At 35.6% G+C, this 24,964-nt stretch overlaps 1 protein-coding gene across 1 annotated transcript in view; it reads right to left on the reverse strand.

Moving 5' to 3' along the window:
- Nucleotides 1–24,964, reverse strand: part of TAOK1 (TAO kinase 1) — a 164,516-nt gene that overhangs the window by 91,356 nt on the left and 48,196 nt on the right. The window contains exon 2 of the mRNA XM_041724224.1: nucleotides 14,582–14,806. Coding sequence (XP_041580158.1) covers nucleotides 14,582–14,713 — 132 coding nt within the window. The 5' untranslated portion in view covers nucleotides 14,714–14,806. The remainder of the gene's footprint in view (nucleotides 1–14,581; nucleotides 14,807–24,964) is intronic.

Here is a 24,964-nt window from a genome sequence, read left to right on the forward strand (position 1 = left end):
ATACACATAACAAAATACTTAAGTGATAAGTGAAGAGCAAAATACTACATATCATCCATTCTCACTGCCTGAGAATAAAGATAAAGCCAAAATTGGCTATAGGCCTCAAGACAAACTGGATGTTGTAGAGAGCAAAAAAGAGGAGGAAAAAGAAAATATATACAACTAATCATTCTGTTTCAAACCATAAAACTCTGAAGTTCGGAAGCGATTTTAATGAACCAGTTAGAATGATCTGAAATCACCATCAATTAATTATATGTAAATTGCTTTTCTAGATCTTCTTTGTATATTTTTCTCATTTTTTTTAAAGATTTATCTACTGACTTGAGAGAAAGAGAGACAGAATGGAGGAAGGGTAGAGGGAGAGACAGAATCTCAAGTAGACTCCCCTGCTTAAACATAGAGCCCAGTACACGGCTCAATCTCATGACTCTGAGATCATGACTTGAGCCAAAATCTAGAGTTGGATGCCCAACTGACTGAGCCACTTAGGCTCCCCATACCTTTTTTTTTTTTTAAATTAACATTGAACAATTTGCTGTAACCACTGAAAATATAAACTCACCAAGCCCCTAAAAGAATACAGATTAGTAAAATCTTATACTAGAAAAAAGAGGTAAACATTACAACTCATTCTTTAAAATGAAGAAAAATAACTTTAAAAAAATGAATTTGCCAGGATCATACATGATCTGTCATATTTGTTAGCAAGCTACCTATCTCCCAAGCCAGTGCTCTGTAACCCATCTACTGACATACTGGTTCTACTTATGGTATTGGAAACTAAAAGGGAAATTTTTATCTTCCTGGCAATCTAGAGATAGTAGTCCTTTTGGACAGCTAATTCTTTTGGTTTGCTTTCAAATACTTATGATACCAGCCCTTGCTTGATTAGCTTGCCTGATGAGATAGCCAGCATACCTGGTTCAACTGGAGTATTTTTAAACTTTAGGTGATCCTTATTGCAAACTAATGAAAATTCAGAAATGTTATGAAAACTATTTGCAGTCATCTAAAAAAATTAGGTAAGAAGGTCCTTCCTCTATATACTCTATAGACAGATAATAGACATTAAAAGCCCTGTCATGGGGTAGGGATGAGAGAAACAAAAACCAAAAGCATTCACTCATGTGTGCACTCTCACACACACAACACATACTCATAGGTTTGATACCATGAAATACAAAAGTTAGTGACCTAAAAATGGGATTATGGCAAAAAGATTCAATTCTGGGCTACATTCAAACTTTGCTCATCTAGCTGGCACATGTTTCCCAGACATCAAAACAATTAACAAAAAACACCTGCTTTGAGCAGTTGCCCTTGATTCCTTGATGCTTTCACATGCAATGGTTGCTGATGGGTGATTTCAACCTGAATCTAGGTTTCCTGACTTCCTAAAACAGCATTTATCTTGTTTCCCTCATTCATTTGGTTATGAAAATATGTCAAACATACAGTAAAATTGGATTCGTTCAGTGAACTTTTGTTATGTCTCACTAGGTCAGAAGTCAGCCAACTTTTTCTATCGTAAGATACTAAGTATTTTAGGCTTTGTGGGCCAAGTACATATTATCTTTCTTTTTCTGTTGCATTTTCTTCCTTTTTTTTTTACCTAATTGTAAAAACCATTTTTTAAGATTTTATTTTTAAGTAATCTCTACACCCAACACGGGGTTCAAACTTACAACCCCAAGATCAAGAGTCACATATTCTGCTGACTGAGGCAGCCAGGAGCCCCTGTAAAAACCATTCTTAATTTGGAAGTTGAGCAAAAGTAGTTCACATGCTGGATTTGGCCCCACGGGCTGTAATTTCCCAGGCCCACCTATAGATAAATCTTTGGGCAATATTTTGCCGCATTTGCTTTGAAACTTTCTAAAGTACATATTATCATCACATTGTCATCACTTATTATTGCAGAGGATTTGAGAATACACATTCTCACCCTTGGTTCCAAAATGCTTCTTCATATATTTTTTTCTAATAACAAAAACATTCTTTTTTAAGATTTTATTTATTCATGAGAGAGAGAGAGAGGCAGAAACACAGGCAGAGGGAGAAGCAGGCTCCATGCAGGGAGCCCGACATGGGACTGGATCCCGGGTCTGTCTCCAGGGTCATGCCCTGGGCTGAAGGCAGCGCGAAACCGCTGAGCCACCTGGGCTGCCCAAACATTCTCTTAAATAACCACAGTACTTACCAAATTTAGGAAATTCAGCATTGATATACTATTATCTAGTACACATATAGTCCATATTCAAATTTCATCAATTATCTTAGAAAATTTATAGAAAATTTCTTCCAATCAGAATCCCACATTGTGTTTAACTGGGTCTCTTATAAGCCAGCTCCTGACATCTAGCTCAGACCAATTTGCTTTTGCTGCTCCTATGAGATCCTTCCTATGGGACTATGAAACTTTCTTTCCCAGCCACAGATCTTTAAAATATTCCAGGTGGGTAGGACAACTCCAGAAACTACTACATAAGGAAGTCTAAGCACTAGGGAATACATACACAATAATATATAATATAATATATATAATAATAATAGGGAATACATACACAATAATTCTCTTCCATGAGGTACTACCATGTGCACCCTCTTATCAAAAACAAGTTCTCTTATTCTATCAATTTAAACTTTAGTTCAAAAATGTGTATTCATGGAGTGCCTGGCTGGCTCAGTTGATAGGCATACAACTCTTGATCTCAGGGTTATGAGTTCAAGTCCCACACTGGGCGCAGAACTTATTTAATAAAAAAAGAAAAAATGTGTATTCACCTTTCTACCCTCACTGACACTATCTAAACTCTCAGTCTCTCGGGGTACCTGGGTGGCTCAGTGGTTGCGCATCTGCCTTTGGCTTGGGTTGTGATCCCAGGTTCCTGGGACGGAGTCTCACATTGGGCTCACCACAGAGAGCCTGCTTCTCCCTCTGCCTGTGTCGCTGCCTCTCTCTGTGTGTCTCTCATGAATGAATGAATAAATAAATCTTCAACTCTCAGTATCTCTTTTTTTTAAAGATTTATTTATTTATTTGAGACAGAGAGGATGTGTGCATATGCACATGGAAGGGCAAAGGGAGAGGGAGGAGAGAAACCAGACTCCCCGCTGAACACAGAGCCCCACAATGGGGTTGATCCCAGTTCCCTGAGATCACAACTTTAGCCAAAATTAAGTCAGACACTTAACCAACTGAGCCAGCCACTCAGGTACCCCAAGCCCTCAGTATTTCTTTCCTAAATTATCACAAAAGCTTCAAAATCAGCATCCTTTCTTTGATCTTTGACAATGCCAATTTTTCCTCCACATTACTACAAGAATAAACTTTCTATATTATGAATGGGAATATAATATCTCTCCTGCACTTCAGTAGGTTCCCTAAAGTCTTTAGAATAAAGCCTACATTTGTTAGTATGGTGTATGGTGCTGTCTTCAAGAGTCTTCGCTTGTCTTTCCTTTTTACCTTTCTCTGATACATTCTTAGTCCCCATTACAACCTGATTTTTTCTGTTGTTTTTTTACAAGCTTGATTTTAAAACCTACCTGCTCCAGTCACTTTAAAGACTAATGACAAGTTATAGATTTGGGGTAATACAATTTTATAGATTTAAAATTTTTAAATTACTGATATTTTGCTAATATGTTATTTAACTCAGGCCCTTTAGTGCAAGGAAAAGGATCATAACATCACTATCCCCACTTAACATATCAGATGGGAAGGTCTAAAGAAGAGAGAAAATCTAAAGAAATTTTTACTTTCATTACTAACAATGAAATACCAATTGCTCCAAAAACACATATATTTACAGAATGATATATGAAAACTCCATGCAAATACAAATATATCACACATTAACCTAGAAAATCTTACTACTAATACTAATACTTGCCCAAAACAACTATAAAAGCAGGCAATATATGTAAAACAACCGCATGAAACTACTGAAGAGCAACAAATGCAGGGAAGGCTTGAGACACTAGAATGCTTGAGAGAGACCAGAACGCTTGAGAGAAGACAACCTACAAAGTGAGCTATAAATTTTCTCCAGCTTCATCCCTGAATTTGTGGTACAGAAAAATAGAGTCCAAGGAGAAAGCCAGGCTAAGGAGACAAAAGCCAGAAAGAGGAGTTTCCAAAACAGACTTACAGCGTATCATCTCAAAAAAGGGAGCTGAAAAGCAACAGCTCAAAAATCTACAGGGGCTCCTGGGTGGCTCAATTGTTTGAAAACCTGACTCTTGGTTTCGGCTCAGATTGTAATCCCCCTGTTGTGAGACTGAGCCCCATGTCAGGGCTCCCTGCTTAGCGGAGAGCTCTGCTTCTCCCTCTCCTTCTGCCCATCTTCCCATCCTGCTCTCTCTCTCAAATAAATAAATAAAATCTTAAAAAAAACAAAACCCTACACAATCCTAAACTTGCCTACCTGCCCCACTTGTTTCTTCCCATAGAAACCACAATAAGTGCTCTTGTCCATGTTTTTCCCTAGCTTCCTCTGCCTCCTCACTGACACCAGTGCTTCTGCAGACGCCCCCCTCTGGCCTGGCATGCCCTTTTCTCTTGGACCTATTGAGTATAACAAACCATCTTTCCTGTAATCACCTGATCTTGATACCTGATCTGTTGGTGTCCCCATACCTGAATAAAACCTAAATTTAAAACAATAATAACAAACTCTTGATTAATTCAAAAGATGGCAAGAACAGGGCTGCCTGGCTGGCTTAGTTGGTAAAACATGAGACTCATGATCTCAGGGTGGTGAGTTCAAGACCCACACTGGGTATAGAGCTCACTAAAAAACAGAAATCAAATACAAAAAAGACTTATGCCCAACTATAAGCAGTAATTGCATAAAATATAAATGAACAAAAAACCTCCATTAAAACAAATGAAAAAGAAAAAGTTCCTTACTTTGTTGTTGGCAGCAATTTTCTAGATAGGATCCCAAAGCACAAGAAACAAAGGCAAAAATATGGGCAGCCCCAGTGGCGCAGCAGTTTAGCACCGCCTGCAGTCCGGGGCGTGATCCTGGGGACCTGGGATTGAGTCCCACATTGGGCTCCCCGCATGGAGCCTGCTTCTCCTTCTGCCTGTGTTTCTGCCTCTCTCTCTCTGTGTCTCTATGAATAAATAAAATCTTAAAAAAAAAAAAGGCAAAAATAAGTGGGCTAAGTTAAATTAAAAAGACACAAACAGCAAAACAAAATGAAAAGGCAATCGATGGAATGGAAGAAAACATTTGCAAATCACATATCTGATAAAGGAGTTAATATCTAAAATGTTTAACAAGTTCACAAAACTAAGCAACTTGGATGAAACTTGAGTGCACTATGCTAAGTTAAATAAGACAGAAAAAGGCAAATACAGGGCACCTGGCTGGATCAGTCAGATGAACACAGGACTCTTAATCTCAGGGTCATGAGTTGGGAGCCTCATGTTGGATACAAACTGCTTAAATAAATAAACTTAAAAAGAAAAAGACAAATACTGTATATTTAGAATCTAAAGAAGCTGCACTCCAAGAAACTAGAATAATGGTTACCAGGGGTTGAGAGGTGGGAGGAAATGGGCAGATATTGGTCAAAAGGTATAAATTTCCAGTTTTAAGATTAACAAGTTCTGGGAATTTAATGTATAGCATGGTGATTACAGCTAATAATACTATATTAGATCCTTGAAAGTTGCTAAGAGAGTAGATCTTAAATGTTTTCAATACAAAAAGGAAATGATAATTATGTGACAGGAAGGAGGTGTTACCTAATGATATAGTGGTTATCATTTTGCAATATATAAATATATCAAATCAACACACTGTACAGCTTAAACTTACACAATTTTATATATTAATCACATCACAATAAACGTGAAAAAATTTGGGGGGGTGAAGACAACAAAGATGAGAAATATTTTATATTTTTAATTTATGTTTTGGGGGGCAGAGGAAGAGGGGAAGAGAATCTTAAGCAAGCTCTACACCAAATGTGGAGCCCCACGCAAGGGCTCAATCTTGTAACCCGGAGATCACAACCTGAGCCAAAATCAAGAGTTCGATGCTTAACCAAGTAAGCCAACCAGGTGCTCCAAGAAACAATTTAAATGTAAGGTTCCAGAAACAGTAAGTGAAAAAGGATGGAAAAAGAACTACCAGGCAAGCACTTGCCAGAGAAAGATGTGTGATTAACATCAAAGTAGACTTCAAAGCAAGAAATACTATGAAAAGTAAAGACTGAAATTTTGTAATGATGATGGGACAATTCAACAAGAAGACACGATAATCTGAAATTTGTATATTCCTAATAAATCAGGTTAGAAATGCATGAAGAGACAGCTAAAAAGAAAAAAAAAAACAGATAAATCCACAATCAGTAGAGATTTTAAAATACATTTTTGAGTTGCTAATAGAACATGCACATCAAAAACAAATAATTCAGATAGGATGCAAAAGAGCTCAAGACTATAATCAATGTATGTTACCTACTCGACATGCATAGATCATTACACCCAACAAAGTACAGAAGATATGTAATTTTCCAGTGCTGGGACAAAATATTCACAAAATACATAAAATTGATAGCTATCTAAGATATACAAAAGAACTCACACAACTCAAAAAGAAAACAACCAAAATTTTAAAAACTGGGAAAAACATTTCAACACACACCTCCCAAAGATATGTGAATGGCCATTAAGTCTATGAAAAAGTACTCTATATCACCAATCATCAAGGAAATGTATGTTAAAACCTTACCGAAATACTGTAACACACCCACCAGAATGACTCAAATTAAAGACTCAACACTTAATGTTAGCAGAATATGAGGCAAATGGAATTCTCATATACTGTTGATGCAAGTGTAAATTTTTACTTAATGAAGAAGTCTGGTAATTGGTCATAAAACTAAACATATATACCTGCCTATTATCTGACAATTCCACCCTAGATATTTAAGAGGAATGAAAAACTGAGTCCACAAAAAGACTTATAAATCAAAAGACTTTTAAGTCATATAAGGTTATAAAAGACAAAGATTATTATTATATACTAATAAAAGTTCAATACAGCAAGAAGATATAACAATTATAAGCATTTTATAATACCTAATAACAGGTCATTAAAATATATGAAGCAAAAATTGACAGAATTGAAGAGATATTAACAGTTCTTCAATGATAGTTGGAGACTTTAATACCTCACTCATAAAAGAGGAGAGAACAACCAGACAGAAGCAAAGAAACAGAGAACACAATAAACCAACTAGATTGAATATACATATACAGAACACTCTACCCAACAAGAAAATACACATTCTTCTCAAGGGCACACAGGACATGTTCCAGGAAAGACCATATATTAAGCCAAAAATCAAGTCTCAATAAATTTAAAAAGACAGATATACAAATTCTCTGATCTCAATGGGATGAAGTTAGAAATTACAAAAAAGGAAAACTAAGGATGCCTGGGTAGCTCAGCTGGTCAAGCACCTGACTCTTGCTTTTGGCTCAGATCATAATCTCAGGGTTGTAAGATTGAGCCCCACATTTCTCTCTCCCTCCCCATTTTCATTAAAAAAAAAAAAAGGAAAACTACAAAATTCACAAAGTTGTGGAAATTAAACAACCTACTTCTCAAGAACCAATGGATCAAAAAAGAAATCACAAAGGAAATTAGAAATACCTAGTTGAATGAAAACAAAAATACAATATACCAAAACTTATGGGGTCAAGTAAAAGAAGCGCTCAGGAGGAAATTTATAGCTATGGACCCACGAAAAAAAGATTCTCAAATCAGCAACCTAACTTTACAATTTAAGGAACTAGAAAAAGAACAAACTAAACCCAAATTTAACAGAAGGAAGGAAGATTAAAGCAGAGATAAAATAGAATAGAAAAACAGGGGAAAAAAAATCAATGAAATCAAAAGTTGGTTCTTCAAAAAAAATCAACAAAACTGACAAACCTTTAACTAGATGGCCTAAGGAAAAAAGATTACTAAACTCAGAAATTAACAAGGGCACATTACTATTGACTCTAAAATAAAAAGGATTTTAAGAGAGTACTATGAACCACTATATGCCAATTAATTAGATGACAAGGGCAAATTCTGAAAAATATAAAACCTATCAAGACTAAATTAGCCATGAAGAAATAGAAAGTCTGAATAGTATCACTATAAGTAGTAAACAGATTGAATCAGTAATCAAAAGTTTCCCAATAAAGCAAAGCCCTGGACCCAACAGGCTCTTAAAATTCAACAATAAGAAAATATACAACCTGATTTTTTTTTTTTTAAAGAAAATTTTTTGAATTTTAAGTGGCTTCACATCCAATGAGAGGCTTGAACTCACAACCCTGAGATCAAGAGTCACATGCTCTGGGCAGCCCCAGTGGCACAGCGGTTTAGTGCTGCCTGCAGCCCAGGGCGTGATCTGGAGACCCTGGATCGAGTCCCACATCAGGCTCTCTGCATGGAGCCTGCTTCTCCCTCTGCCTGTGTCTCTGCCTCTCTCTCTCTCTGCATCTCTATGAATAAATAAATAAAATCTTAAAAAAAAAAAAAAAAAAAAGATTCACATGCTCTACCTACTGGGCCAGCAAGGTGCCCCCACACAACCTGATTTAAAAATGGGCCTAACAGGGATGCCTGGGTGGCTCAGCAGTTTGGCGCCTGCCTTCGGCCCAGGGAGTGATTCTGGGGTCCTGGGATCAAGTCCCACATCGGGCTCCCTGCATGGAGCCTTCTTCTCCCTCTGCCTGTGTCTCTGCCCGGCTCTCTCTCTGTCTCTCCTGAATAAATAGATAAAATCTTAAAAAAAAAAAAAAAAAAAAAGGCCTAACACCCTCACACTCTACCAAGGAAAACATACAGATGGGAAATTAGATATATAAAGATGGTTCACATCATGATTATCAGGGGAAATATAAATTAAAACAATTAGATACAATACTAGACACAATTAGAATGGCCAAAATCTGAAACACCAAAAGTATCCTTTGGTACCAATGAGCATACAGAGCAACAAGAACTCTCATCATTCACTGCTGGTAGAAATGCGAAATGGTACAGCCCTTTTGGAAGATAGTTCGGTGGTTTCTTATAAAATTAAACATACTTTACAATACAGTCCAACAATGGCACTCCTTAGTATTTACTCAAAGGAAGTGAAAATATATCCACACAAAAACCTCCACACAATTTGTTTTTTTCAAGGCAGTGAAAATACTCTGTATGATGATGGGTACTTAGTATACATTTGACTAAACACATAGAATGTACGGTACTAAGAGTGAATCTTAATGTACACTATGGTGATTATGTTACATCAATGTAGGTGGATCAGTTCTTTTTTTTTTTTTTTTTTAAGATTTTACTTATTTATTCATGAGACACACACAGAGAGAGAGAAAGGCAGAGACATAGGCAGAGAGAGAAGCAGGCTCCATGCAGGGAGCCCCATGTGGGACTCGATCCTGGGACTCCAGGATCACACCTTGGGCCAAAGGCAGATGCTCAACCACTGAGCCACCCAGGGATCCCTGGTTGATCAGTTCTATTCTGGTAGAGGATACTGGTAATGGGGGAGGCTATGCATGTGTGAGGAAAAGGATAAGAGATCTTTCTGTACTTTCAATTTTGCTGTGAACCTAACACTGCTCTAGAAAAATAAAATCTTTTTTAAAAATATTTTAAAATATCTCTATGTGGGGCGCCTGGGCGGCTCAGTCAGTTAAGTATCTGCCTTTGGGCTCAGGTCATGATCTCAGAGTCCTGGGATCAAGCCCTGCATTGGTCTCCTTGCTCAGCAGGGAGTCCGCTTCTCCCTCTCTCTCTGCCCCCATCCTGTTTGTGCTCTCTCCCATGAACACGCTCTTTCACTCTCTTGTTCTCTCTCTCTCTCTCTAAAAAATAAATAAAATCTTCTAAAACACTAAATAAATTAAATAAATATCTCTACTTAATATCTTCATCTCAATTCCTTCACATGAAACTGTTCAGGTTTATAAAGTATTGCAATTTCACTTCTCAACAGGAAGTATATGCATGTAAATATATTTAAGTTTTTATTTATTTATTTAAATAATTTCCACACTCAATGTGGGGCTTGAACTCATGCCCCTGAGATCAAGAGCTGCATGCTCTTCTGACTAAACCAGCCACACATGCCTATATATAAATCCTTTACTTGCTTATAGTGGTATATTTTTAAACAATGAAAAAGTTAACCTACTTTCCCCCATCCGTATGTTTTACACCAAAAGATTCTGTCTTCTTGGGGATCCCTGGGTGGCTCAGTGGTTTAGCGCCTGCTTTCAGCCCAGGGCGTGATCCTGGAGTCCCGAGATCAAGTCCCACATCGGGATCCCTGCATGGAGCCTGCTTCTCCCTCTGCCTGTATCTCTGCCTCTCTCTGTGTGTCCCTCATGAATAAATAAATAAAATCTTAAAAAATAAAAAAAGTAGCACCATAAAATTTTTAAAAATAAATGACACTATCCTCATTTTAAAAATTAAATGGTGGGATCCCTGGGTGGCTCAGTGGTTTAGCGCCTCCCTTGGGTCCAGGGCATGATCCTGGAGTCCTGGTATCAAGTCCCAGATCAGGCTCCCTGCATAGAGCCTGCTTCTTCCTCTGCCTGTGTCTCTGCCTCTCTCTCTCTGTATCTCTCATGAATAAATAATAAAATCTTTAAATAAATAAATAAATAAATAAATAAATAAATAAATAAATAAATGGCATATAAAAACTATGTGTTATAGATATATGTAGGATGAATAATTATCTCATTTTGCCTTGGAATATGGGATTTCTAGGACATGGGACTTTTACCAGTAAAGCTGGGAGAATCTTGGAGCTCCTGCGTAGCTTAGTCAGTTCAGCATCTGCCTTTGGCTAAGATCATGATCCCAGAGTCTTGGGATCAGGCCCCACATCGGGCTCCTGCTCAGTGGGGAGTCTCCTTCTCCCTCTGCCCCTTCCGCTGCTCATGCTTGTGTTTTCTTGCTCTCTTGAGAGAAGAGCCAAAAAAATAACTAACTAACTAAAACCAGGTATGAGTGGGAACATTACAACCAACCTACAGAAATAAAAAGGGTTATATGACATTTCTATGCACAACTGTATACCAATAAATTAGATAACCTAGATGAAACAAATTCCTAGAACCCACAAATAAAGTAACTTAAGAAAATAAAAAATAGGGACACCTGGATGGCTCAGTTGGTTAAGCGTCTGTCCTTGACTCAGGTTATAATCCCAGGGTCCTGGGATGGAGCTCCATGACAGACTCTCTGCTTAGTGGGGGGGAGCCTGTTTCTCCCTTTCCCTCTGCATGTGCTCTCTTGCTCTCTGTCAAGTAATAAAATCTTTAAAAAGGAAAATAAAAAATAGCAACAGACCTCTAACAAGTTAACACTGAACCAGCAATAAAAAACAAAGTCTATAACCAGATGCCTTCACTGTGAATTCTAGCAAACATTTAAAGAAGAATTAACACAATTCTTCACCAACTCTTCCAAAAAATAAAAGAACACTTCCTAACTCAATGAGGCCAGTATTAGCCTGATACAAACACTAGACCAAGAAAATCATAATTACAGTATCTCTTATGAATACAGATGTAGTCAAAGTACAATCAAACCAAAAACAACAGCCTATATAAAAGGATTATAAACCATGACAAAGTGGAATTTATCCCAGACATGCAAGAGTGGTTCAATATAACAATATCAATAATGTAATTTACTACATTAACAGAAGCAAGGAGAAAAACCATATGATCATCTTAATCGATATCAAAAAGGTATATAACAGAGTACAAAAAAAAAAAAGAGTACAACAAACTTTCATGAAAAAAACACTCAAAAAATTACAAATAGAAAGATCTTCAATATGATAAAGATTATTTACGAAAACCCCACAGATAACATTATTCTCAATGATGAAAAATGGAAAAAAGCTTTCTATTTAAGATCCAGAACAAGGATGCTCACTTTCATCACTGCCATCAAAGTTCTAATTAGAGCAAACATAATAAAAACAAATAAAAAGCATCCAAATTAGAGAGGAAGAAATAAAACAATTTTTTATACCTTTTTTTTTTTTAAAGGTTAATCTTTTTTTTTCTTTGAGGGAGACAAAGAGAGAGAGGGAGAACACAGAGGGAGAGCAAGAGGGAGAAGCAGACTTCTTGCTGAGCAGAGTGCCTGACATGGGGCTTGAGCTTATCAGGACCCTAAGGTCATGACCTGAGCCAAAGGTAGACACTTAACCAATTGAGCCACCCAGGTGCCTCAAGTGACATGATCTTATATACAGAATTCCAAAGTATCCACATGAAAGATACTAGAGCTAATAAATTTAGCAAAACTAGAGTAAAAATCAATGCACATAAATCACTTGTTTCTATATACCAGAAATGAACAATCTCTTCAAGAGGGAATTAAAAAAGTAATTCCATTTACAATAGCAGCTAAAAGAATAACATACTAATGACTAAATTTAAGCAATGAAGTACAACGGTACACTGAAAACTATAAAACATTGCTGACAAAATTAAAGACCTAAATAAAAGTTTAGAAGAACATCTTGTGTTCACAGATAGTTAAGACTTAGTAAGATGCCATACTACCAAGCATAATCTATGGATTTAATAATCCCTAACAAAGTTCCAACAGCAGAAAGGGAGAAGCCGATTCCCAAATCTATATGGAATTCCAAGGACCCCCACATAGCTAAAACTATCCTTAAAAAGATTAATAAAGTTATCCCTGATCTCAAACTTACTACAAAGCTACAGTAATCAAAACAGTATTATACTAACATAAAGATGGATATGTCAACAAATGGAAAAGAACTGAGAGTTCAGAAGTAAACCCATACAATATGGTCAATTGATTCCACAAAGATGTTAAGATAATTCAACAGGGAAAGAATAGTCTCTTCAATAGAGAGCACTGGAACAACTGAATTTCCACATACAAAAGAATGAAATTGGACCTTTACCCCATAATATATGCAAAAATTAACTCAAAGTGAATCAATGACCTGTAAATAAGAGTTACAAGCATAAAACCCTTGGATTTGGCACCTTGGATTTGGCAATGGATTCTTAGACATAACACCTAGAGCATAAGTAACAATGACCAAAAATAGACCAATTGGATTTAATCCAAATTTAAAACTTTTGTACATCAAAGGACATTATCAAGAAAGTGAAAAGATAAACTACAGAACAGGAGAAAATATTTGCAATTCATGTATCTGATTAAGGATTTAATATTCAGAATACGTAAAGAACCCTTACAACTCCACAACAAAAAGACAACCCAAATTTTAAAATGGCCAAACTATTTGAATAGACATTTCTCCAAAGAAGATATACAAATGACTAATAAACACATGAAAAGATGCTGAACATTTTTAGTAATAGGAAAATACAAATCAAAACATCAAGTTACTACTTCACAACGAGTAGGATGGCTATAATCAAAATAATAAAAAATAACAGGCATTTGTGAGGATATGGAATAATCCGAATTCTGGTAAACTGCTGATGGGAATGGAAACAGGGTACAAGCACTATGGTACAGTTTGTCAGTTCCTCAAAAAGTTAAACCTAAAATCACAATGTGATCTAGTATTTTTCACTCCTAGGTACACACTCAAATTTGAAAACAGTGACTGAAACAGATATTTGTACACCAGTGTTCATTATAGCATTTATTCACAATAGTCAAAAGGTGGACACAATCTAGTGTCCATCAACAAATGAATGGATAAACAAACCATGGCATATTTATACAATGGGGTATTATTCAGCTATAAAAAGGAATGAAGTACTGATACATGCTACAGCATGGTTGACCTGTGAGGTGTTAAGCTATACAGTATCCTAAGTGATATAAGCTAGTCACAAAGGTACAAATATTGTATGATTCCATTCATATGAAATATCTACAATAGGCAAATTCATAGAAAAAAGTAGATCAGAGATTAGGTAGAGGGAGAAGAAGTTATTGCAAATAAATACAGAGCTTATTGTTTGGGGTGATAAAAAAAGAGTTTTGAAAATAGTGGTAATGGTTGTACAACATTGTGAGCGTAACACCACAAATTGTACACTTAAAAATGATTAAAATGGCAAATTTGAGGATTCTTTTAGCACAACACACACACATATACACACAAGAAAAAGGACTTTGGTACATAGCTTCTGTCAAACAATAATCCTAGAATTCCACAACACTAAAATTGACTACGTATGAGACTTTACAGAAGTCAGTGTTCTATAAAAATTTAATTCTATAGTAATGCAAGTCATTAGACTCCTCAAACAACTGTGCTAAAATGCCAAACCACATGTAAGTTAAAACAAAATAAAATTCTTTCCCATTTTTTCAATAATCTAAGAAGCTCAATAAATAAAACTATCTACTTTCATATTATATACATACATCTATGCAAGTGATTATAAAACGGACTACTGCCTATGTTTCTTTATATTATTGTTTTTCTCACCAGGACTAAATATTAAGTAAATGCTGGTCACTGACATTAAGCCTTTAACACTTACAAAATACACTGCTCCAAAGCTTCCATGGCCAATTTCTCTGAGATCTGTGAAGAGCTTCTCTGGATCTTCTTTGAAGAAGAGCTCTGCAATTTCAGGGTCCTTCAGGCTGCCCGCTCGGTTAGTTGATGGCATCCTGCTGGGCAATCAGTTCTCTGATTCTAATTTTATACTGCTATCCCAATCCTTGGTTCATCTGTATGAATGAAGCCACACTGGCATAAACTACTGTAGAGAAATAAAAAAAGAAAAAAGTCAGGAAAAGCAAAAGCTACTAAGAATAATTAGTATAAGATCATTTTCTGACAGCATATACAAAATTATCTCAGGTCTAGATTTTCACTGAGAAGGAAGTATGGTCTACTAGTATAGTAGTTCCTCATCTGGCTCATGATCACAATTACCTGTGGTACTTTAAAAAAAAAAAAGATTCTTAATATCCATAGTATACAAGTAAATAGTGTATGTATACTTTAAAAAGTAAACAAATCTTTATATCGTAGAAGCCTTTCTGTGTCAATACTTCAAGATTTACCTAATCCAGATACAGTGCACGCATCAGAAGAGATAACACATAGCTATCAAAAATCTGCATTAACAACTTAAGATGTACCAATAGTATGTCTTTGACACCAGGAAGATTCTCATCTATTAATGATATTCAAATATAAGAAAATACACAAAAGATTTAATTCAGTAAGTTATGTTTCTTTTCCTTTCAGATACCATTTGCCAGTATTTAATCAACTCTAATACAGACAGTCCAAAGAAAACTACAATGGAAGAAGTAATGATTTTCACACAGACAACTGTTTCCCCATAAACCTGATTCACATTAAAATATGGCCTTTATCAAATCTGCATCATTAGATAAGTAGATACTACAGATAACCAGTAAACTCCCTGGTGTTCTGGTATCAGTTCCTTTATATCAGATTACTCGTTGTTAAAAATAGCTGTCGTAACTGAGAGGCTTTAGAACCTGGGTTCTGGAATAAACTGCCTGGACATGAATCCTGGCAACACTATTTACAAACTGTGAGCTCAGGTAGCCTCATTTTCCTAATCTGTACAATGAAAATAATCTATTTTTGAGAATGGGCTAGCACACTCCAGAAAATCAGAGAAATAAACAATGGGGGAACTGAACATTTACACTATCTAATACTAAAAGATAACTATGGCATCATTAGAATACTTAAAAATAGGACAAGCAACACACTCAAGTATGGCTGTCTTGGAATTTAGCATACAACGAAAGGGGAGAAAAATAAATGTTGAGAAAATTGAGAATCCATTTAGAAAAAGAAATATAGGGCAGCCCAGGTGGCTCAGCAGTTTAGCGCCGCCTTCAGCCCAGGGCGTGATCCTGGAGACCCGGGATTGAGTCCCGCATCAGGCTCCCTGCATGAAGTCTGCTTCTCCCTCTGCCTGTTTCTCTGCCTCCCTCTCTCTCTCTCTCTCTCTCATGAATAAATAAATTTTTAAAAAATAAATAAAATTTAAAAAGTGAAACTACAAATAAAAGAAGTTCCTCCATAATCAGGGATAGAGGAAACTTTATGATCCAAATCCAAAACAATAATAACAAAGAATGATACATATTTAACAATATTAAAAAAAAAAAAAAAAAAAAAAACTTGGGAAGAGTGGTCATGGAAAAAGACACTCCAAACAAAAAGAAAGAAAGAAAAAAAAAAAGATAAACTTGGGGGGGGAAAAAAGCTTGAAACTTAGGTTTACAAAGGGTTAATAACCCTAATATATAGAGTTAAAAAAAAAAAAAAGGAAAGAAAAAAACCAACAATCTGATATCCTTAATATCCAAAAGTTTCCAAAAAACAGCAGAGAAAAAATACAGCAGATATGTGAGTTCACAGAAAAAAAATTATACTTGAATTAAATTAAAAACTTTAAAAATTAAATGGCTTAAATCTGAACAACCATTAGGGCAGCCCTGGTGGCTCAGCGGTTTAGCGCTGCATTCTGCCCAGGGCATGATCCTGGAGACCCAGGATCTAGTCCCACGTCGGGCTCCCTGCTTGGAGCCTGCTTCTCCCTCTGCCTGTGTCTCTGCCTCTCTCTCTCTCTCTCTGTGTGTGTGTATCTCTCATGAATAAATAAATAAAATCTTTAAAAAATAAAATAAACTATTAAATATATGAAAATATGTTCCAAATCACTTCAAGTAAGAAAACTATAAATTAAAACTATACTAAGATTTCATTTGTACCTATCAGAAATGCAAAAATTCACCACAATGCTGATGGTACGGTAGAAGGGAAATATGTATGCACTCATCCATTAATAGTGGTAATGATAAAACAGTGCAAACCCTAAGGAGAAAAATCTAGCCAAAACATATATGCACTTATCATTTCACACAAAAATACCACTTTAAGGAATCCATGCCAAAGATACTTACAGAGAATATAAGAAATGATAAAGGCACAAGGTCAGAACTGGAAATCATTATATCGCTAATGGGAGTATAAAACAGTACAACCATTTTGGAAAACTGTTTAGCAGATGCTTATCAAGAAAAATAAATATTTACTATATGAAGGAGCAATTCCTGAACTAGTCATTTATTCAAAGAAAAGAAAACACAGGTACACAAAAACTTGCACATAATAGTTTTATTCGTAACAGTCCAAAACTGCAAATACAAAGGCCTCTCAACAAGTAAATGTATAATAGAATTGTGGCATATTTACACAATGAAATACTATTCACAGCAATAAACAGGAATAAACTACTGATACATGAAGAAACACAAATGAATATCAAAAACATTCCGTTCACTCAGCAAAAGAAGCCAAAAACAAAAGAGTACGTACTTAATGATTCCCCTGATAAATTCTCATATAGGCAAAATTAGTCTAAAGTAATATATCTAATGATACTTAGGGTGGGTATGGAAGACAAAAGGGCCCAAAGGAATTTCTAGAGATGACAGAATACTAGTGTATACACTTGTATTATGTACTATATTATGTTATTCAGTTGTAAAACTCTAATTGAACACTTAAAATGGATGCATTTCACTATGTGTAAATTATACTTCAATTAACAACTTTAAAAAATTAAATGGCTTAATCTAAGTGCAATATACACATGTATAAAAATCTAAGTACCATATACACAGTCTCTTACGTGTGCACTCTCTATATAGTGCAAATTTATGAACAAGGTATAGAAGGATACGTATTGAAATATTAATATTTTCTTGGATAAAGCAGAACCATAAAAAGCATTATTGCTGGCCTACACATCTGTATTATCTGAATTTTTATAGCAATTGCTTTTATAATTTTAAGAAATTTACATTGCATTTTAAATTTGAGAAAAATAAAACAGAACATTTTTAGAACTAGAAGAACACATACTCTGACTAAGAGAACATCCAAAAAAGGCTATTAGCATTTTTTTTTTAATTCACAAAGGACTAATGCATTTTTGTATGTCAAAAAAATTTGAGTCAATCACAAAAACTGAAACATTCAGAGCAAACACAATTAAGGATGCATATTCCTTAAATATATAAATATTATTTGTATTATTTGTATGTCAAAAAAATTTGAGTCAATCACAAAAACTGAAACATTCAGAGCAAACACAATTAAGGATGCATATTCCTTAAATATATAAATATTATTCAAATCACTAGAAAGTAGCTAATTCATCAACATATAAATAAACGGCCAAAGGATATACATCAGCATTCCATAAACAGGTAATATAAATTACTGGCGAGAGAAGTTAAAACTTGATGGGTACAGCCATGAGTTTTAGATTATATTTCCCTCCTTTAATTCCTGGCTTTGACCTCTTATAGCCTGAATTACAGAACTACGTTCAGGGTACTGACAAGAAAACCCTTGAAGAAATCAAATCCCCTCTTTCCATCCAAAGGACCAGAAAAAGGAGATCTAAAGACTGGGAGGGGGAAAGCCATTATTTTCTCTTTTGTCTCCTCAGTCACAGAACTGCACTGCCCTAGGAACAGAAAAACAAACAACAACAACAAAAACAAAACATAAGAAAGCCTATCTCTTTGGCCAGAAAAATTGGAAAACAGGGCCCTTGTTGACCCAAAAAGTATGAAAGGGATTCCCATTATTTTCTTAAACTCCTCTTTTCTTTCCCCACTTCACTTAAGGGTACCCCCATTATGAAGGCTTGTACAAAGCACAGGTCTTAATGCTCAGGGAAAAACTTGTCTTTCTGATCAGAAGAACAGGGAAATAGCCACTGGAAACTGAAGAGTATGGAGGAAAATCGTGGACAAGAGAGAGATGGAAAAGAGATCCCTAATTCTTTTCTTTTGGTATAAGCCAAAACAAATACTGATTTGTACTTGTGTAGACTCAAGTGAAATGAAGGCTAAAGACAATCTATAATATAAACCACTGCCAAGTCTCATACTATCACTGAAAGGCATAGCTCGGGGCAAATCCAAAGAGCACAGCAAAGGTTTTGAAAATAGAACTGAGGGATGCCTGGTTAGCTCAGTGGCTGTGTCTGCCTTCGGCTCAGGTAGTGATCCTGGGGTCCTGGAATCGAGTTCTGCATCAGGCTCCCTGCAGGGAGCCTGTTTCCCCCTCTGCCTATGTCTCTGTGTCTCTCATGAATAAATGTTTTAAAATCTTAAAAAAAAAAAAAAGAAAACAGAATTGATACTGGAACCACCACCTACAGAAAGTGAGATAGAACTTCCCATTTAAACCAGTTGGTGTCTACTGAAAATGAAAACAAATCAACATTCTCTAGAGCATATTAAAAGGACTCAGAAATGACAACATAATATTCAGTGTCCAAGATAAAATCCAAAATTACTCTACATGTAAAAACAAACAACACACACACACACACACACACACACACACACACACACACACAACTGGTAAATATGACAAATTATCAAGGGAACAGAGGACCAACAGATGCCTATTTTGAGATGATTCATGTTGGAATTATTACAAAAAGACTTAAAAAGCAGTTATTACAACCATAACAAATGAGGTAAGGTTAACACTATGGAAACAACTGAAAAGACGTTAAGTTCTTAGTAGAGAAATACAAAAATGTTTTTAAAAATCACACAAAAGGGCACCTGGGTGACTCAGTGGCAAGCATTTATCTGCCTTCAGCTCAGGGTGTGATCCTGGGGTTCTGGGATCAAGTCCTGAATCAGTTCCCTGTGGGGAACTTGCCTTTCCCTCTGCCTATATGTCTTTGCCTCTCTCTGTGTGTCTCTCATTAATAAACAAAAAAAAGAATCACATAAAAAATTCAGTATCATAAATGAGGGGTGCCTGGTTGGCACAGTCTGTAGGGCAAACAACTCCTGCACAGTCTGTAGAGCACGCAACTCTTGACCTTGGAGTTATGAGTTCAAAACCCATGGTGGGCATGTACCTGCTTTAAAAAAAAATGGAAAAAAAAAAACTTCATTGTATGGGCTCAGTTGCACAACAGAGAATAAAGAAGAAAGAGTCAGTAAACTTTAAGACAGCAATAGAAATTAAATGAAACTAAAGAACAGATTGAAAAAACTGAATCGAGCCTTAGTGACTTATTGGACACTATCAAAGTGTCTACATTTCAAATCATTGGTATTATTAAGGAGAGGAAAAATAAATTGGTAGAGAAAAAAGATTTTTTTAGTAATGTCTGAAAACCTCACAGATTTGATAAAAGACATAAATTTCGAGATTCAAGAAACTCAACAAACCCCAAATAGGACAGATTCAAAGAAAGTCAGGCTAGACACACCTCATCAAAATATTAGAAAAAGATTATTTAAAATTTGAGTAACAGATTTTGTGTAAAAAACAGTGGAGTCCACAGAAAGTGGAATAATATCTTTAAGGTGATAAAAGGAAAGAACTACCAAGCCAGAACATAATTCTGAACCTGGCAGAAGTCTTCTATGGGAATGAAGGGGAAAAAGAGAGAGAAAGAAAGAAAAAGAGAAAGGAAGATTCTTACATGATATAAAACTAAGAGAATCTATTGCCAGTGGACCTACTCTAAAAGAAATACAAAATATTAAACAAAAGAAAGCTAGAGTAGCTACATTAGTATCAGACAAAATAGACTTCCCAACTAAAAAAAAAAATCACAAGAGATAAAGAACATTAAATAATGATATGATTCCACTAATCAAATCCCAAATTTGTCTTCACCTGACAAAAGAGCTACAAATTGATGAAGCAAAAACTGATACAACAGAAAAGAGAAATCATATTAGTCTATAATTATACTAGGAGACTCCAATGCTGCTAAAATAACTCAAAGAAAAAGTAGTCTGAAAATACATAGAACAACATCAGTCAACTTTACCTAACAACATTTCTAGAATACTATGCTTGACAACAACAGAATATACATTCTTTTCAAGAGCACATGATATTCACACCAAGACAGATTACATTCTGGGCCATAAAACAAATCTTAACAGGCATAAATAATTTCAACTTATACAAAATATATTATCTGACCACAATGTAATTACATTTAAAGTCAGTATCAAAATGTAACTTAAAAAAAAAAACCCCTACAAAATCTGGAAATTAAACGCACACTTCTAAGTAATCCATGGGTCAATAAAGAAGTTTCAAGGGAAATTAGAAAAAAATACAAATTAGGGTGCCTGGCTGGCTCAGTCTAAAGAGCATACAACTTTTGGTCTTGGGGTTGTCAGTTTGGGCCCCACACTGGGTGTAGAGACTACTTAAAAACAGAATTTGGAAAAAAAAAAAAAAAAACAGGATTTTTTTTTTTTTAAGTAGAGGCCTTTAAAAAAATATATTTTATTTATTTATTCATGAGAGACAGAGAGAGGCAGAGACATAGGCAGAAGGAGAAGCAGGCTCCCCACAGGAAGCCCAATACGGGACTCGATCCCCAGACCTGGGACCATGCCCTGAGCCCAAGGCAGATGCTCAACTGTTGAGCCACAGGTCTCCCTAAAAATAGAATTTAAAAAAAGAATATAAATTGAATGAAAATAAAAATACAACATAAGATTTGTAGGATACAACTAATACAGTGCTTACATACATAAAAGTTCAAGGCACTTAATCTATATCAGAAAAAAAGATTTCAAATAAGTAATCTACACTTCATCTTTAGAATATATAAAGAGAAGGGAGCCCGGGTGGCTCAGTCAGTTAAGGGTCTCACTCTCTTTATCTGAGTTCAGGTCATAATCTCAGTGTTGTGAGTTCAAGCCTCACATTGGGTTCCATACTGGGCATGGAGCTTACATTTAAAAAAAAACAAAAAACAAAAGAACCAAAAACCTAGGACAAGAAAAGCTAATGAAACCAAAAATAGGGGTACCTGGATGACACAGCTGATCAAGTGTAGGACTCTTAGTTTCGGCTCAGGTAGTGATCTCAGAATCATGAGATCAAGCCCCGCTTAGGGCTCCATCTCAGCTCAGAGTCTGCTTGAGATTCCCTCTCCCTCTGCCCCCCCCTTTCCAAACTGAATAAATGAATAAATTTTTTTTAAAAAACACAAAAATAAATATAAGAAAGGAGATATTAAAGAAACAGAATAGAAATCAATGAAATTAGGAAACAAAAAAATATATATAGAAAAATCAATAAAACCAAGAGACAATTCCTTTGGGTAATTAAAAAAAACTCAACAAAACTGAAAGACCTCTGCCAAACTAACCAAGGAAAACGAGAACAGATAATAACTAGCAAACATAGAAATCAAAGGGGAAATATTACTACATACTCTTAGAACACTGAAAGGAAGAAGGAATAGCTCTAAGTTCCTGAATTTAATTCACCATTCTAAACAGACTAAAGAAAAAAGAAAATATGATCACATCAACAGAGGCAGAAAAGGATTTGACAAATTCAAAAAGCATTTATGATAAAAACATTCAGAAACCAGGAATAAAAGGGAACATCATTAACCTGGCTAAGAGTATCTACAAAAAACTTATAGCTAACATGATAATGATTAACAACTAAAAGATTTCCCCTAATGAGTAGAAACTAAGGAAGAATGTCTATTCTAATCACTCCTCTTCAACACTGTACTAGAAGTCCAAGCCCATGCAATAAGAAAAAGAAATACATAATAAAAATAAATAAATAAAACTCTCTAATTGCTGACATTACAGTGTACATGGAAAATCCCAAGGAATATACAATACAGTAAAAGAAAAAAAGAAGTATTTAGATAGATCTATAAATATTCAGAGGATTTATATAGTAAGAACAATAAATGGAGTGCCTGGCTGGCTCAGTCAGTAAAGCATGCAATTCTTGATCTCAGGGTCATGAGTTCAAGCTCCATCCTGGGTGGAGAGAGAGAGAGAGAAAGAGAGAGACAGGGAAGAAGGAAGGAAGGAAGGAAGGAAGGAAGGAAGGAAGGAAGGAAGGAAGGAAGGAAGGAAGGAACGGAGGGGAAGGGAGAGGGAGAGCTAGAGGGAGAAGAGATGAAACTGTAAAGAAACTCCCAGAAGCTTTTACTAGAAAAGTTAGGACAGTAGTTACTGTAGGAAAAATAAGGGGTTGCAACTCCTCTGAGACAGTAGGAGGAACATCTAGAATGGCTAGCAAAGTTCCATTTCTTGTCTTACATAGTGATTAACAGGGAATTTTACTTATAATAATTCATTAAGCTATTTGTTTGCCAAACTTCTGGATGTTTGATTTCATAATAAAAAGAATGAAGGCAAAAATTATATATACTGTAGTTTTTGCAAAGAAGGCAATACAACAAAGCAGTATGGATTATATGTTGGTAGTTATGGCCAGTATTATGGACAATATTCACAAGTCTATACTTTCCTTATGTTCCAAATTTTCAACAATCATCACATGTTCAACTTCCACAACTGGGAAAAAGATAAAGAAAACACACCCAACATTTGTGCACACTCTTTGGGCTGCAAGAAGACAGAAAAAATGAAAAATAAAATGAACACCTAAATAAATAGATAAATGAATGAATGAATGAATGAATGAACGAACGAACGAACTCAAACAATGTTAGAAATCCCTGAAATACTCCATTACACTGCTAGGCTAGAGTTTATACGATCCACTGCATAACTGGTTTTCTATACATCCTCAAATTCCCAAAAGTAAAATACTTTTATATAAAACTTTGTGGGACGCCTGGCTCAGTGGTTGAGCGTCTGCCTTTGGCTCAGGTCGGGGTCCCAAAGTCCTGGGATCAGGTCCTACATTGGGTTCCCCGCAGGGTGCCTGCCTCTCCCTCTGCCTGTGTCTATCACTCTCTCTGTCTCTCATGAACAAATAAATAAATAAAATCTTTAAAAAATATACAATAAAATAAAAACAAAACTTTGCATCATATCTTGGTTGCCTACACTCATTCAGAATACTGCTACGACAGAGTCATCAAAGTTAAAACTGACAAAGGCACCTGTATTTGAGTCTTGTCCATTTTAAAAATCAGTCATGAATAATCACAGGGAAAGAAACAGCACAGAAGAGCTTTCACAACAACCCTAATCATAAACTCCGTAATTTCTCCAGTATGCAAAAAATGAGTATTAGGTACATGAATACCCAACACACAGGACTAATACAGCTAGATAAAACTATAGCTCAGGCTTAAAAGACATAAATATTTATAATAAGTTCTTAAACATACTATGAGACTATACATGCAATCTTAAAAAAAAAAAAAAAACAGGCTGTTAGGTTATATTTAGACCAAAGAAGCTTATCATTTATTATGTTATTTAGGGCTGAATATAAAAGACAAAAACAATTTTTGTGGGTTGGTACCATTTTGTTCCACCCTAAAACATTTATCTAAAAAAGCCCAATGAGGGCAGCCCCGTTGGCGCAGCAGTTTAGCGCCGCCTGCAGCCCAAGGTGTGATCCTGGAGACTCGGGATCGAGTCCCATGTCGGGTTCCTTGCATGGAGCCTGCTTCTCCCTCTGCCTGTGTCTCTGCCTCTCTCTCTCTCTGTGTGTGTCTCTATGAATAAATAAATAAAATCTTAAAAAAAAATGTTTAAAAAAGCCCAATGAAACCAGAATAAAAAATCCAATATAATTTATTTTAAAATTTCAGATCAAATTATGATTTTCAAAACTGTTCCACATTTGTAAAACAAAGTCTAATAACTGACAATAACATCAGTCAAAGCAACATAAAGAAGATGGGGGAAGGGTACTGATAATCACAGTATATTCAGTTATTACTTGAGGAATGCTCCTTGGATGAACAGTGATGATGTCATGCTATTCCATTTTTTAAGAACCTTCAGATTTTCACAAAAAGGACATTGTTGGTCTTAAGCAACTGCTTCAATACCATAAAGCCCTTTTCCCTACATCTGTTAATCAGAGTGCTCAGACTCAGAAAACAGCC

This window comes from Vulpes lagopus, chromosome 12 (assembly GCF_018345385.1).
Source record: "Vulpes lagopus strain Blue_001 chromosome 12, ASM1834538v1, whole genome shotgun sequence".
Classification (NCBI taxonomy): domain Eukaryota; kingdom Metazoa; phylum Chordata; class Mammalia; order Carnivora; family Canidae; genus Vulpes; species Vulpes lagopus.